Source organism: Lepidochelys kempii, chromosome 1 (assembly GCF_965140285.1).
Source record: "Lepidochelys kempii isolate rLepKem1 chromosome 1, rLepKem1.hap1, whole genome shotgun sequence".
Classification (NCBI taxonomy): domain Eukaryota; kingdom Metazoa; phylum Chordata; order Testudines; family Cheloniidae; genus Lepidochelys; species Lepidochelys kempii.
The window spans coordinates 84,046,850-84,063,871 of NC_136380.1; the positions used below are offsets into that span (position 1 = coordinate 84,046,850).

A 17,022-nucleotide genomic window follows, 5' to 3' on the forward strand; every position below is an offset into this window, starting at 1 on the left:
CCTGCAGAAGAGAAGAATGAGGGGGGATTTGATAGCTGCTTTCAACTACCTGAAAGGGGGTTCCAAAGAGGATGGATCTAGACTGTTCTCAGTGGTAGCTGATGACAGAACGAGGAGTAATGGTCTCAAGTTGCAGTGGGGGAGGTTTAGGTTGGATAGTAGGAAAAACTTTTTACTAGGAGGGTGGTGAAACACTGGATTACAGTGTTTGCGTTACCTAGGGAGGTGGTAGAATCTCCTTCCTTAGAGGTTTTTAAGGTCAGGCTTGACAAAGCCCTGTCTTGGATGATTTAGTTGGGGATTGGTCCTGCTTTGAGCAGCGGGTTGAACTAGATGACCTCCTGAGGTCCCTTCCAACCCTGATATTCTATGATTCTATGACTTTGGAGGGGTCAAACTCAATTTGACTTTTGCAGTTCAGGCTCATCTCTAAGATTTTACATGTATAAAGAGTGACCCCGCTGATACATATCCAGCCATTGTTCCACCCACAGTACTCTGATTGAATCTGAATCGAATCGAATGATTGTATATGGCTCAGTAGTGAGATATGACCCTTAGATTATATATGCAAAAACCAAAACAACTACAAAACCGAGGCATACTTGTGGTACCTTAGAGACTAACAAATTTATTTGGGCAGAAGCTTTTGTGGGCTAAAACCCACTTCACTGGATGCATGCAGTGGAAAATACAGTAGGAAGATCCATCCACACACACACACACAGAACTTGAATAAAATGGGTGTTGCCGTACCAACTGTAACAAGACCAATTAATTAAGGTGGGCTATTAGCAGCAGGAGAAAAAAAACCTTTTGTAGGGATAATCAGGATGGCCCATTTCAAACAGTTGACAAGAAGGTGTAACAGTAGGAGGAAAAAAATTAGCACAGGGAAATAGTTTTTACTTTATGTAACAGTTCCTTACTCTACAGCAATTAATTACTTTTTAGGGCTAGATTATGACCCCCTTTGTCACATCAGTGTCCAGTTACTTGTAGAAGTAGTCCCATTTAACCCAATGTGTTACCCCAGTGTAAGAGGTTGACAATCTGGCCCTTAATAAACAACTCAGGAATCCTATCTCATGCTGTAGGGCTGATAGCGTCTGTCCGGTTACTACGTTGATTGATTCATCCATCCATTTATGTAAAGCACAACTGATGCTTCCCAAAATGTGCTTCCCTCTTCTTCCAGCACTGCACTGAATCTTCACCAAAGGGCTTCTCTCCCTCAAACGCTGTAGCCAAACAAACATAAAATGTAGCACTGGGCTGGGGCCCTCACTATAGAGCATTGCAGTTGTCACAGTTACACAGTTCAGAAAGCTACATCTTGGGGCCAGAGAGGGAGGGGGAAATATTCTCTCTCACACATACCATGAAAGGGACCCTCCCACAGAACCCCTTCCTGACTGCCCAAGGGCCCAGGTTTTAAGTCTCTCTTTTCATTTTGAGTTTGTCAGCATATCATCATGTCTGTCTACAAGGCATAGGAGCCCCCTTTTGTTTGATGTATGCAGAACGCCCTAGGGCACTGAAGGGGTTAAGTGGAGGAAATTCTTGTCAACTTCAATAGCAAGTCAGGCATTTAAAAGCATTGTCTGTAAGATAAACCCAGTTACATCTGACATCAGATAGAAAGAGCCAACCCTTTTTCTTCAAGGTTTTTTTTAATATACTTTCAGAGTGGAAAATATTCGTATTGTGGTTTTGCACTAAAAATAAATTATTCCATTCACAGCCAACAACAGGTAGCTGAGGTTAGTTCAAACCACCAGTAGACGAATGAGCTGTTGCATCTGTAGAAATGACCAGAACTCAAAACAGCCTCAAAAATAAGCTCTATGAATCATTCTTGGGGGGAAAAAAATCACACTACAATAAAAATGTTCTGCATAAACTTCTGCCACACCACGCATACTTTCAACATTATTTTTAAAAAAGTAAAATGGTTTGCATTTATCTTGGTGAATTACAATGGCCTGGGTGTTTTTCATAACTCTGGGAAGTCTCAAATGATCCCAGAAACCTAAAATAAAGTGATTTAGTTGGAGGCATTCCTCCTGCACAAACATTTAGAAAGCAATAAATAATAGCTCTTAAAGTATTATAAATAAGGATTCTGGACTTTCTAGAAGCATGACAATGGCTATTGTTCAACAGACACAGTAAGAAACAAACACTGATAAAACAGCTCATTCTTATTCTACTGTGCAACTATTTTTTTGTGATAATTTATGGGTCAGATCCTCAGTTGGTGTAAATCAGCATAGTCTCACTGAAGTTAACAGAGTTACATCAATCTACCCACGCTGAATATCTGGGCCACAGTTTGATCACAAAATCTCCAGCAGTGCAATTTAATGCATTACCTTACAAGGGTACATTTAGACATGACAAGTTCCAGACAACAGGAGGACTTATTCCCAGTGTTATAACTGCTATACTTGGTAGGTAGTCTTCAAACTAGGGGCCAGCTCATCCCAACTGGTAGTAAGACCCACACTGAGAGAAGAAATTGCTACCAAACTTCAATGGGGCCAGGATTTCACCCAAGGCCTTTATTTGTCTTACAATAAAAAGCTGAAGTTAGCCTACTGACTAGAATAACGTGACCCTGATAAATATAGAATGCAAATAGCAGAAACACTGGCTAAGTTTAGCCAACTGAGTGGGATCTCTCTATCTGCACATCAGCTATTTTGCCTAGTTAATTTTAATCAAATGGGCAAATTTTCCTATTGTTCTGAAACAGTAACTTTAATGGGTGGATTGTGACAGTCCTTTCCCCTTCGGTTACACCCCCTCATATTATATCTCGTTCTTCTTTGTGTACTCTGAACATCTGGTACCAAAGGCTAGTTGTTCACTTGGGTACAAAGCTCAAGTGTAGCATACATTGCCCTATGTTCAGCCCTGCTTAATGGAAACCTACAAAATCATTCTTCACTGTAAAGGTTCCAGAAGCAACCTACAACTGGGGTTAGAGCATGGGGATGAAAGGAAGAAGAGATGGTGTTTTCCAGACATCCCATTTGAAAGAAAAATTAAGTACGAGAGAAGTTTTATTAGTCATCATCTAAGGAAACTATTTTGTGATTGTGCTTTCAAGAAGCATGTCACTTTCAACACTAGTGTACGATATCTTCAAAAAACAAAGAAAAGGAAGTCACTTATGAAGCATGCAAATATACAGCAAGAGAAATACAGAAATACAAGTTAATTCAGATGTATGGCAGTGTCAGAGGGAATAGGAGTTTCAAAAAAGCACTAATTTCAGCACAGATATGAAATTTGGGATAACAGATCTTCATAATTGGGGTTTACCTGTATGATTTTAGATAGTTATTCTGTACTTAGGGCACAAGTTCCCCTTTAACTCTGCTTTTTTTTTTATTAAAAACATTACTAACAAATTACATTGTCAATCATATTTTTTCTTTAGCAGAGGCTGAAATGAGTACCAGTGCGTGAAGTTCTGAGGTAGTTAATAGGGGTGCAATCAGATCTCCAACTTCCAGGAGCAAAGGGGACAAAGATACAACAGACTTAAGCTTCTTTGGGGGGAGGTGTGTGGAAAGGACCTTTTCCCTCATGGACACTCTTTCACAGTATCAGTCTCTGTGCTGTGGTTGGACTGGGAGTGGATTTGGGATTATGGTTCCTCCCTATGGAATTTTATTCATCCTGAAGGTGTTTTTTCTGGGTAAATTAATACAAAGTCAACTATAGAGTCTGTCTTCTCTCAGAAGGGTTCAGGGAGACAGAACAATGGTGGAGTCAAGTACAAACTAGATTTGAGACTGGAAGCTTGTGATGGAGAACCTGGCTCACCAGAAAACCCTGGAAACTGAGATATCAGGGAATCCACTGGTTTAGAAGCATGAACCCCATGCCTTTTCCTGCAGGGATATGGAGTTGGATGAATTCACAGCAAACTTGCAACATTTCCTGTCTCCCGTGTAGTAGTAGGAAACATTAAACCTGCTGACAATTAATATTGCACACAAACTTGGTCTCAGACATATTAAAAGGAAAATACACCCCCCACCCAGTGCAACAGAAATCGAGCATGTACACAAGATTCACTATTGGTAATCTGGCTGGATTACTTGCATACCTTATTGTTTTGTTAAAGCCACCGGGGGGAGGCGGCGGGGAGAATCTGACATGCCCTTAATGAAATATCACTTGTCTAAAATAATTAAAAATACAGCAACCAAAAAAAAAAAAAGTCTGAAATGTTTTTCTCTACTAGTGTTACAAATAATAAAGACTGGATGAAAAGTTTATTATTTCAGTTTGTTTACTTTGTGCATTTGACAGTACCTTGTGAATGGCCAGCTTCCCTTACTTGTCTGGGTATCTCACACAGCAACAATGGAGAGGGGGAAAAAAAACCCTTAGGAGAAAAAAGATCAGTGATTACAAAACTGCACAAATTAGTAGGCAGACTGTAGTACCTGAAACTATAAATATTTATAAATATTTCACTTCTCAGCAACTGAGAACCTTGCAAGTTAGATGTTATTTTGAGAAAGTGATGCTGTAAAATAGCAGATGACCATTCTACTCTTTCACAACTATCACATTTATGCACAATTTACAGTCAAATCCACATGCATTATCCAACATCAGTTTTGGCCACAAAGTTAAAGAGTCCACATGGACAAAACATTATGTTCTTAGATCTGATGTAAGTGACCTATCTGACCTACCTTTTTATGTAGACTCAGATTGTCACTCCAAGTTAGACTTTTGCCCTGCATATATATCTCCGATCTTCATTCAGTGTTCTCTCTCCTGATGTAGCTCAAGCACAGAGAGCAGCTCTACAATCACATAGTAGATTCCCTGGGTAGCAGGAGGTAGTCTGATAGCACCATTTTTTAAAACCAGCTTATAGCACTGGGAAAAACTTTTAAAAATGATTATTTAAAGTAAGGCCCCTAAGTTTATATTTCAGCATTTAATTCAAAGTAACCTGAATTTTAAAGGCTTCCGAATATCCACAACTCCCACTGCAATCAACTGTTTGGCTTCCCAAAGCCTGAACATTTTGGGCAGGGCTTTTCTAGCCAACACATGCAGGACTTAAGTCACTGCAGAAGGGTTTGTTAATAGTACTGACATGGCCAGGCTGGGCCAAAAGAATCTGTTGCCTTCCTCCCATTATAGAATAACAAAAACTCTATTTCAAACAAAACATTTATTATTGAGGAGGAGGAGCAATTAAACACTGGGGTATTAGCAGTGGAATCTAGTGTGATCTAGATTCCAGCCCACTGCACTACAGTACCAGTAAACTGAAATGTTTTATTTAACTAGGAGGAAGTATTTCATCATGAACAAAACATGTTAAAGGCTAATCTCATTTTGCCATAATCAAAAGCACACTAAACAAATGAAAATAATATATGTCCTAGAACCTTGGGGACCGGTGTCATAGACAGATGGAAAACATTTGAAATCTCTTTAAAATGTGGCACAAGTATGTCAAGGTAATCATTCTGCACCCCCCCACCCCCAATAAAACCTCCAAAGACAGATCATGCTCATAAGAAAAGCATGTTTCATGCTCTTCTTTCATCCCCTGCACTAGAAGTAGCAATAAACCTTTAAGTATTGAAAGAAGAAACTGGTACAACATGGAACAAATATGTGAGACAAAAATATGACAAATGCAGCAGGATCTCCTGAGTTAATAAAATCCTTACAGAGAAGTAAGGAAACTGGACACTAGACAATACCGAGGCAGAAGAAATGCTACAAATGCATGCAGTATATTTAAATTCACTACAGCACACTTTTGCTTCCAATAAGAACAGTTTTATTTGGATTTCTGATTTTCCTGTTTCCAATAAACTTTTGACAACTTCCATTAAGAAAAAAAGGTTTTTTTGTAATGCAAAACAAACAGAAAAGAACTCAGTACTTTATCCATTAGGAGAGAACAGACAGCATAACATGTTATGGTTCTGGCACCGCTCGTTATGTTTTCAGCTCCCATCACCCCAGCCTGCTGTTTGTTTAGGGTTACATAAAATGTCAACAAGCAATGCTACCCAAAACCAATGCTACTCATATGAAGTGAGGCCCTAGTGTGAAGCCAAATGTATTTGCAGATCTCTGCGCACTGGTAATTGACAGAAATAAGTCTCAATAAGGTGGGGTCACATTTATATTTCACCAAACTTTTTAAAATATTCCCAGCATGAGAAAAAAAAATCCCATCAGGTAACGCAATGTACAAAAGTTGTAAGCACATTATGGACACTGCAGTAATTAGCCAATATTTTTGCTACTGTCAAGTATCAAGTGACTTACATAGGCATACAGGCATGACATAGATAGGTAGGCATTTTTATAGGAAACTGTAAAAAATATCAAATGAACTTATATGAATGTCCAGCTATTACTCCTCTCCAACTGGGAAATAAAAAATTTGACTCTTTAAAACTGTCGTGTTAAAATGAATGCTTTGATAGTTCATTTGAACAGGACGTACTTTCCACATGATCAACCACCTTTTATTTCCATTAAAGGTATTATACCTAATTATTGTCCTGGTAAAACTGAGCTCCTTTGCTTTTACTGCTTTGATTGCTACCTTCAGAGAACAACCCCCCCCCCCCCCCCGTACCTGTAATTTGCACACCATAGAGGAAAGTGTAAGCTGTGATTTGTCTAAAATTATAATTCATCATACTATATTATCTGCCGATATCCGATTCAGAGTCCCCACCTCAGACCAAAATGTGCATGCAAGCCAGAGTTTACCTGAGGATCAAAACGCTGAAAGAGCAATGTAACAAACTGAGCTAATTGGGTGGGGTTTGTTTCTCTCTCACTCTCTCACCCACAGGCAGGCACACTTTCACAGCAAACATCTAAAATCACCAGGGCATGCTTCTACATTGCATACATTTGGCAAGGCACCACAGTGACCCTCAAAATGTAAGTATTGGGTCAAATTCTGCTCTCAGTGGCTCCGTCCTGATGGGCAAAAAAAGGGGTGCAATTTTCAATTACGTTGGCTCAATCCAACTGCAAAGTCCTTTTAATGCTCATTAATGCACAGGCTAACAGTTTTGAGGGCAGGTTTCAGTCTGGCCCAGACTAGTAAAGTTTGTCTAAACTAGGATTTAAAAGGTGTGATGTTAGCACGTTAACTAACATGCTAGCTAACATATTGGAGAAGTCTAGTGTGGATAAGGCACTGGGTTTAGCATGTGCTAACCTATTCAAGTTATAGTCTAGACTTTTCAAACACAGTTAGCACAGTTAGCTAAAACTTACTAGCATTACACCTTAATTCCTGGTCCACACAAGGCTTAAGTGTCATAACTCTCAATGATTAGTAATGGATGTAACTTGACAGCAAAATTTGGCCAATTATCTTTAATGAAGAACTGAGTTAATGTTGACAAATCATTCTTAAATGAAGTCCAGATTCATATTTCCCTACAGTAAGATTCTGGGGGAAGGGGAAAAAGTCTATCAATCCAGATAACTAGTTAGTTAGCCAGCAAATATAAAATAAATCAAAACACTTTAGTATTTGCTTTTCAGTACCTATGCACCAGAAGTAATGTACACCTTTCATTTGTCAAACAATTAGGACACATTCCAATTTGCCAATTTCAATTTTAGTATCATGCATTTAAGTATATATTTTTTAAAATACATATCTAAGACAATAAGGACTAACAATTCAATATCCACATTACCAAGTTCATTAATACAAGATAACGAGTTTGAGTTATTTTGTGCTATGAATTGTATTTTTATTTCCAAACATGTAATCTCAGAGGCAAAGACTTCAGATAATTGTGCTATTTAAATATTTCTGTGGTTACTTTCAGTCAGGATAGATGCAAGACCTGCACATGCCACCTTTGATATAGGCTGGACCCATTTCAAGAATTGGAGGAAGTGAATAGAAACACAAGGATCAGTCACTCCTTTGATATCTGAATGCGCTGTTTCTAAGTAAATTGATTTGATCAGCCAGATAAATATTGAGTCATACTCAAAAGCCTAGACACAACAATATTTGTGCACTCTTGAAAGAATTTGTATGCTATGCAAGCTTTACCTGACTAAATAGCTTGTCTTTTTACACCCGTCAGCCAGTCGTTTGGTGCTGAGAAATAAAGAAATCTAGCTTGCTTTCTCCCATTGGGGAAAAAAAAAAGGGGGGGGGGGGCTTGTGTATCAACTATTCCTGATTAGCAAACTAGTTAGGGCTTGCATCTTCTAGTTTCACTTGACAATTGATAACCAGTGTGCACACACTTCCACAGAGAAGGATTTTTCAGCACTGCAAACCTATGTAAAACATCCCAAGTGTCAGAACACCAGAATTAAAAGTAATGGGTAAAAATTTGCAATTTCCCGTAGCCCCACGTTTAAACTTGTAGTAAATAAGTTCTTAATTTATTAATTTTAACCTTGTTTTTGTTGGAGAGGATTCAGAGGAGGCTGTGATATTTCTTAAATGCCAACCTAAAAATCAGATGTATAAAATCAGCACTAAGACCTTAGACTTGGAGAGACATGCTCAGAACAGGAAATGGTAGTTTGTTAATAAAGAAAGGTAAATCATTTTCTAAACTTCCGAGGGCACTTAGCAATGAAAGAATGTTGACCTCAGTTGAAGGTAACTGCTACAAGTGACAAATCAACTAAGCAACTTTCTTCTTAAAAGTGAGGCAAATGTTTTATATAAGTCTGGACTGCTTTCAGATCTGTCCCTCCCTGTAGCATATTCTTCTCCTTTTAACAAATAATCATACAAACTCTTTGAAGTAACCATATTAGCTGTCCATTATTTCCAAGTACTGAGCCTGTGCAAGCCAAACCTTTTTGTGAACTAGTATGGCTTATTTCCTATTTAAAGCACAAAAAGCTCATCACTTAACAGGATAGGTCAGTTTTCAGTGTTGATTATTCCTAGTCTGGAATGAGTTCATGCATTTTCCTATGTTCATTTTCGTCTTAGGCTATGCAAACAGCATTTATACCATTTCTGTAAGGGTAAGAAAAATGCATTATTTTCAGTTAAAGAAATAACATTTGAAGTTTGCCTTTTCATTAACCTAAAGTTCTTAAATCAATTCATTATTTTAGCCACTTTGTGAACACGTTTCTTTGAATTTTTCCCTCTAAAAAAAACAAACAAACAAGCACAAACAAACCTCACAAATCAGATTTTCCAATTCAGAGCAATAAAGATAAGGGGGAAAAAAATGACAAGCAGCCCAGTTTAATTTCAAACGTTAATATATTTTCTATTTTATAGTGAACATATGCATCTGTCACCCCTTATTTGCAGCAACTATGACGTCCTCATAAGAAGGGGTGACATTTGTAAGATGCCTCTTAAAATAAATATTTCTTTTTTATAAAATAATAAAACTTCAAATAAATATTCTTTACACTAAACAATATGTTGAAAAAAATTAGAAAATAAAGGCTGAATTTTACTGAAACTGTACAATATACATGAAGTCCAAAGAGAAATCAAAGTCTTGTAATAGAGGGTTTCCGTCAGGCAAAAAATACAATCTAAAAACATACTGATTGATTCACATTCTTCCGAATGTACAACATATTAGTATAATATTTTGTGACTGTGCCATGTTCTATGACATCACTTTTTTTTCACAGTTGAAAATATTATCGTATATACAAAAATATAGCACATTATCTCTGGCAGAAAACAATAAAAAAAGGAGTCATTTGCTAATTTACAAATTTTGCAAGTACTATTCACAAACAATAGAGTCACCTAGGAGTGTCTGTGTTGCTTTAGCTTATGCAATATATGGGTCCCAAAGTACTGCATCCCATATTTGAGCTCCATTAGCTAGGTTCTAACAAGCATATCAGTTAAGATGGCACACATGCAGAAAAGCAGTTCACTGCAAACAGCAAAGTATACCCCCAACCCTTCTAAAAACAGTGCCAAGGTTATAGCTGTTTAGTTGGTTGCATATGCGTGTTAGAAGAATCCTTAAAACTTTAGTATTCCCGATTAGTGATGCTATGTTGGCTTTTCAAAGTTCCTGGGGGGAATACTGGGAACTTTGCAACAAACTATGTTTGAGTGTTTACAGCGGCATCCGGGCCGGTTTACCCAGTCATAACACCCCTGGCACAATTTAAGGCAACCCTTGGCTGGTAAGTAACACCACAAGCAAGGCAAAAAGAGGGATACAACACCCATGGCAGACCATCTAGTGCAGCAATGTGACTGACTGCAAGAGCATGGGTTGTCAGCACAGTTGTCCTCATCATCATTAGAGCAGTGATAGAAGAGGCATTTCACACAGCAAACACAAGTCCCATAATCAACCACATTCTGGGCTGAGCAAAGACACTGCTTGTCACAGATCCAACAGGATGGTAGGGTCCTTGGAGAAGTGCACTCCTTACACTTACATTTTCCACAGTCCTCACACCTATAGGCATGCATGCCCAAGTCTTCTTTGCTCAGGGGCTTCAGCTCGCTTGACTTGAACTCAGACTTGGGCTGCACCCTGATTATCCCATCAGCCGCTGGCCCAGAAGATGATCCTAAAAGTCTTTGTTCAGATGAATTACTGCTTGTACTTGTCCTTGTACTGCTCCGTGAACCGGTGCTGACCGTACTGATGGAACGGGACAAGGGTGCCCGGGACGAAGAATGTACCTGTGCATGTTGGACCCTGGTAAGATGACGATGTTCAGGCAAGCCATGAGGTCTTTCGTTTTTGTGCTGGCTAGCTGGACGAGGGGCAGGTTTAACCCCTGGTCGTGGAGCCACTGTAGGTCCCTCTGTGTACTCATTTGTATTTCGGATGGCCCTGATCTGGTCCAGTGACAACACATGAACCTGCTGTGTCAGAACATCCCTCAGGTCAGAGTCTCCCTGCTGCCTCCCACCGTCATGCCGAACCTGTAGCAAAGACTGGGACCCACTGCCATTCTGAGCTCTTGTCTCCATCAGTATCCTGAAGAGTGGTCACTCCAGCAGGCTTAGAACACATCTGAACTCCTGTAGCAACAAAGAGAAGATTCACTATTGTGTCACATTGTACATTTGCAAATTGTCTTTCCTCCTGAAGGATCCTGGAGCATTTTACTAATTAAATAAGTACACCACCATTAAAATGGAGCCACATTAGAGGTGGAGGGCAGAAACCAGACTTGGTTAGTACTCTGCACCTGTCTGATTTTGCTAAAGAAACTCTTACTTTTACTAAATGCACTAAAGGACTTTTTTTCTGCATCCATGCAGAACACAGAAGTTTTAGGTTTTTAAGAACTCGTCATAAAGATGATTCACATCCAGTAAACGGCACAGAACTCAGTTTATGTATAATGCAAGGAGAGAGGGTTTTGCTGACCCTGGCAGGACTTGGAACTTGTGATTCCAGGAAATCTAGGTATTTAAAACCTGATACTGAGACCTCCCAGTCATCCTCTGGCTAGACCGTGGATTTTAACATAGCTACTTAAAATGACTCTTCTTTTCACATAACACTACTAAAAATACATTTTACACAAAGAACAGCTACAAATGTTTTAGAAAGTGTAATGTGACCTGCTGACGACAGACATTATTTAATTCTTCAACTTTATTTAAAGCTGAGTAATATTTTGGTAGGCTAGTCTCTTTACACATTAAACTTAACATGATGTAAATAGGAAATTGTAGTTTAATACCAATGGTCCCAAGAAAAACACTAAACAGCAATAAAATGTTTGAGGTTAGATGCCAGTGAGTTAGTGCTACCAAAAACGTCAACTGCAGAAGTAAAAAAAAGTCTCTAAGATTGTCAAGTGTGTCATACTTGTGTACTTCACATCAGTTATTTCCTATTAAATACCACTGCAGAATTGTTTTTACATTTCAAACTATCCATAGATTATAATTCAAATATTGGGCATGACTAGAAAATACAGAGCAATTTATGGAACAGAAATATGCAGAATACAATCTAAATACTATCATCCAAGACTATTTGATTGAGGATACATCACTAAGTAATTAAGAATGGAAGTTGCCTTAAGAAATTCAGTGGAAACCCAATAAAACATCCATAAAGTTAATGGAAATCAGTGTATGACTAGCATCATAAACTTATAATATACTGATTCTTAGTACAATGGATAACAAATCTGTAGATCAGAATTTACCAATCTGTCATTCTTTAATGGTTTCTAAAGTAGATTCAAAATTAAATTAGCTACATAAACATCCAAAGGAATTTGTTTTGACTTAAAAACAAATCTGAACCCTTGCTTCTTGCAAGGGCCACACAATGTCTTCAACTATACTTAGAAAGAGCACCATAGTGTTACTCTGTATACATCACTTACCATCAATAAATAATACTACACCACAGTATTGTAAAATATATCCAAACAGACACTTCAACAGTGAACATCTCCATATGCTGTCTTTATTCTAAAGCCAAAGGAAAACATTTAATTTCTTACCCGCTGGTTACTTTTCAAGCCAAAATAAGTTCTCTTTGTTTTATTTTATAAGCTGGTCCTTTTCGAAAAAGATGAAATTTAATAAAAATATTGAGTGTGTTCATTATTGTTAAATCTTGGCTTTTACCCAGCATGCATGTTAGAAATCATGATTCTCAGCACGTGAAAGCTATCTTGCAAACACATCTTTAATTCTTGTTTATATCTACTTCAAATTAAAACCCTTGCCAAGAGAAAAGTTTAAATCCAATGCCCAGAACAGACATGTCCTTATTGGAAGCTATTTAAAGATAACAAGGTTAAATCAAGGTTCTCCCCACCTCGAGCGGAATTTGCAAATTCACATACCCCTCTTCTTTCAATTCTAGATTTAAACTAAATTCAAAGAGCAAATGAGAGATGTTTTTGCCTCTGCAGTATTGTTAACACTAAAAGTATGACTGACACTGACCGACAGGTTCTTTGAAAGACAAGCGTCTTGGAAACTGAACCCCTTCAAACAACAAGGTAAAAGCTGCAGAAGAAAACACTGCTCTTTTCTTCCTTTCCTTTTATAGGCTTCATCTTTGCCCAGAACACCGTGCTCAGCAGGTGGGGAGCAGCAATCCCTTAATTCTCTCAGGACTGGCTGATATTGCAAATGAAACAAGCAGCCTCACAAATGCAGACAACCTGGAGATAAATAGGAGACATCCTCTAGGGTGGAGGAGGGAGGCGGCTTCTAAAGTTGCCTTATCAGGAAAGTCAAGCCCATGCTTCCTTTTAACTATTGTGTATCCACCCCCCACCCCCAGGAGATGCTGGAGGAGTCAGAGTTATATAAAGCTTCCTGCATTACGTCTCATTTGAGAGAACACCTCCAAGGTAGTTTAGTAAAGTGCAGGTTTCCCCTTCAAGGGCTACCATTAAGCAACAGTTCCAATTCCAGGAAGTCAGCTGTAGGAAACCTCGCCAGTGCTGCTACTATTTTACCTATTTTGTGTAAATTTCAACCAGATTCCCAGATTAGGAAATACAAAGTGACACCCACTGAATTTGTAGCATAACAAACAGCCCTTGCATTTTATTGCACCGAGAGCTCTGGAAAGATCCGTTATCAGGGCAAGATGCAGATCTACAGCACTCTTGTTTTTGCACGTATGTTTGCCTGTAGTTCTTTCAGGGAAACAGGACTCTCCCCTCTTTAATCTCGGTTGATCTCAATGCTTCCCTTTCCCTCCTTCCCACCCACCCCCTTTTTTCCACCTACCGAATAAGAGCATAGCAAGAGAAACATTTGCCTTTTTTTTTTTTTTTGAGATAACGCGATTCACCACTTCCAAAAACCGAAGTCCACTCACTTGCTGAGCAGAAATGTCATGATTTGCTAACTCTTGCTAACTGCGATTGGGAAAAGGGGCTGGGTTTTATCCTCTGCACGCTTGGGGAAGTTTAAAACGCAAAGTGCTCCTTGTGTGCTGTGGAAAAACCCATGTCGTGTTGGCTGGGAGAAGGGAAGCCTAAGGGGGAAAAAGTTCTCTGCCCATGAATTTCTGTTTTGTCTCAGGAGCCTTTGCAGCACACCCCCACCCCATCTCCATCGCACACACACCAAGCACCTCTTCGTTGAAAGTGCTTTGAAACCCCTATTAAGGGCTGAGTGTGTGATCAGACTATGGATTAGGGCAAAAGGGACTTCACATCGGGGTGGGGCAAATTGACACACAGCTTGCTGCAAACACCAGCAACTTTCAGAAGCTGTTGCAAAGTAAGCCACCACCACAAATATTAAGCCCTTCCGTGCCCTCCTCCCCCCAAACTGCTTCAGTCCTACACACCATATAATGAAACCAGGGGAAGAATTTACTCCCTGTCATATCGACGATCTATTTAACTTTATCGCATGGAAAATATATTTATAGCAGGCGTGAGCTCACTTCCGAATTGCACAAATCTCCCAATGCACTTATAGAATAGTGTCAGTCTTCCATTTAAACGGAGGTGGCTAAAGACACCAAGTACAGGGACCAAGCGATACAAACGAACAACCCCCCAAATCCTAACCAAAATCCATGTAATGCTTTGAGACAGGATCTACCAGGACCTCCTCGTCTCTACTCTGCAGGGGCATGTTCCTGCGACTGTAGGAGAATACAGTATGCAAAGAAGTCACCCGAGTTGCTTCAAGTCCTTGCACTATTTCGCAGACATTGCTCCCTGCAAATGCTCAAACCTGAGTACAGATTACCGCCCTCTAAACTCACCCCCCACCACCCAATGGCGCGGAGCTGGGGGGGGCTCCCTCCCTGCAAAGTCATTTTTTGAGGGGAAACACGCGAAACAGCCCTTAGAAACCATCCGATGCTCCCCCCTCTCCCCGCCGAACTTCCCCAAGGAAGAAAAATATCTCGCTGAAATTCCACTTCCAACTCCTGGGGTGGGGGGATAGGTTCACGGATTGAAAAGGGATCGACCTTACACCTACATTTCCACGAGCTCCTCGGAACAAACTGGGCTATTAAAAAAAAGCTTGTTTTGCAAAGAAGGAAAATGCTCTCACCGTGATCGCGGCACAGCACCAACCCCCCCTCTCTCTCGTGTTTTCTTCTTCCTGCGGTTTGCAAGTAAATCCAGCCTAAAGCAGCAAAAAAAAAAAAAAAAAAAAAAATCTTTTCCAAACTCAGCTTTAGTCCAACTTGCAAATCATCATCACCATCATCTCAAAAAAATCCAGAGCAAAGTGACCTCAGTGTCCCCAGATCGATTATAAATATAAACCTCTAGACAAGGTCTCCAGGTCGGGTGGGTATTTCTTTGCTCCTAAAAAGAAATCACTCATACACTATTTCCTCTCCCCCCGCCCCCTCAATCGCCAATACCAAGTCACTTTTTTTGTTGTTGCAAATGATCAAGGGGCGGGAGGGGAGGGAGAAGCCAAAGCAAACCCAATACAGTGGATCTAAAATAAAATCCCAAAGCTTTTCTTCCACTGAGCTCCTGCAAAAACGCAGCCTGTGCAGTGTAGCCGTTCTGCTGAGAAGCTGCAAGCTCCCCTCTCTCGTTAGCTTTCTCGCTCCCTCTGTGAGCGTGTGAGTGTTGCAGGCAGCGCTGTGGTTTGCAATCAGGGGGTGTTTTGGAAGCGCAGCGGATTTGTGGTGGTGCCTGTTGTTGTGTGTTTGGAGGAGGAGGAGGAAGATTTGAGATCTGAGCTGCAGGGGCTTGGCGTTTTTCTGCTCGCGCTCCCTCTCTCTCTTTTCCTTTCCGGAGGAGGTAGGGTGATCTCTCTGCAAAAGCAGCAGTAAATGGCGTCATGTGGATCTGAGGAGGAACAGAGCAGTTGTTGTCCCAGAGGATATATCGCATCCGGTCCCAGCTCATTGGCTCTGCGGGGCTACATTCACTCACACTCCCAGCGCCCTGCCAGCACTCTGAGCCGCAGGAGGCATTCAAAAGGGCAACGGCACCGAGCAAGCCCGAGGGGGAAGCAGACGACTTGCACTGCAATTGCAACTAGAGCCGCCGCCGCCGCCCGATGACTGTTAAAACTGCTCTTCCCGCTGCTGCTTCGGCCCGGCCTCGCCACCCCTGTGCTGCCTGGCGCGGCGGCGGCGGCGGCTCCCTCCCCGGGCCGCCGGGCCACCGATTTGTGCCAGAGGCTCCTTCGCGCGAAGTAGCACAACGCGTCGTACGTGCGAGACACTCGGGCAGACGAAACAAAAGGCTACGTGGGACCCTCAGGCGAGCTGGCTGGTTACGCTGGATTGAACTGAAGCCCCTGGAGGTTGAGTTGCAGAAGAAAATAAAACCTTTCCGGCGGCGTTTTTGCCGTAGAGCGAAAGAGCAGTTCAAAACGCCCCCTCCCCTTCCTTTGCGTTGTAGTTAATCCAGTCGCCTACCGCTTCTCGGCCGAAGGAGGGGGTATTATTTTGGGTACGGGCTGCTGCGTAAACACGATCATACACCATGTTCTAGTACTAACCACGCCACCTCCTCCTCCTCCTCCTCCAAATTAGTGGCTGCGATAATAAGGGGAACGCGGTGTACCTCAGACACCAGCGATCTGCTCGGGACATACTTCTCCTCCACACAATGGAGTGAGTAGCACTTTGGGGTGGTTTTTTTTTTTTGTTTGTTCTGTCCAGGGGATCGGCATGATGCACTGCGGTGTAATATGTCCTGAAAACCAACAACAACAAGAAAGGGGGAAGGAAAACTCCGGCCTCGGTGCTAGGACTGGGGATAGCCTGTCATTCATGTGACAGGCTACCTGAGGTGGGGGACCCGCAATTGTTTCCCCAGTGTTTGCGCAGACCGGCAGCCGATGGCTTGCGGACCCGCACCGGTCTGCAGATCACCACTTTGAGTAGCACTGGTTTAAGGTACAATGAGTCGGAGCTGCTATAGCGCGGTACAACTTCCAGAGCACCAGTACCTAGCGCTGGAGACGTAGTGTTTTTTATTTAAGTTCAGTTAACATGTGGGACAGTGTGTGAAAACAACTCAGATGTTTGGTTTATGGACATTGTATGTTACAGTAATGACACAATCCTC

At 40.9% G+C, this 17,022-nt stretch overlaps 1 protein-coding gene and 1 long non-coding RNA gene across 3 annotated transcripts in view; one reads left to right on the top strand and one right to left on the bottom strand.

Annotated features, from left to right (window-relative positions):
- Positions 1-9,270: 9,270 nt before the first annotated feature.
- Positions 9,271-16,352, bottom strand: SPRY2 (sprouty RTK signaling antagonist 2). 2 transcript variants are annotated; one of them, XM_073347473.2, is made up of 2 exons: positions 15,032-16,352; positions 9,271-11,044 (listed from the first exon to the last, which is right to left on the bottom strand). In XM_073347473.2, exon 2 carries the CDS (start codon positions 10,991-10,993, stop codon positions 10,052-10,054), a length of 942 nt encoding a protein of 313 aa, XP_073203574.1. In that variant the 5' UTR covers positions 10,994-11,044; positions 15,032-16,352; the 3' UTR covers positions 9,271-10,051. The 2 variants fall into 2 exon arrangements, with proteins under 2 accessions (XP_073203574.1, XP_073203585.1); XM_073347484.2 differs by lacking the exon at positions 15,032-16,352 and adding an exon at positions 12,944-13,675.
- LOC140912673 (uncharacterized) overlaps positions 15,433-17,022 on the top strand; it is a 70,761-nt gene continuing 69,171 nt past the window's right edge. Inside the window, exon 1 of the long non-coding RNA XR_012159349.2 lies at positions 15,433-16,565. This is a non-coding gene — a long non-coding RNA (uncharacterized LOC140912673). The remainder of the gene's footprint in view (positions 16,566-17,022) is intronic.

Coding starts and splice junctions, on each gene's coding strand:
- SPRY2 (XM_073347473.2), bottom strand. CDS start 10,993: ATGGAGACAAGAGCTCAGAATGGCAGTGGGTCCCAGTCTTTGCTACAG.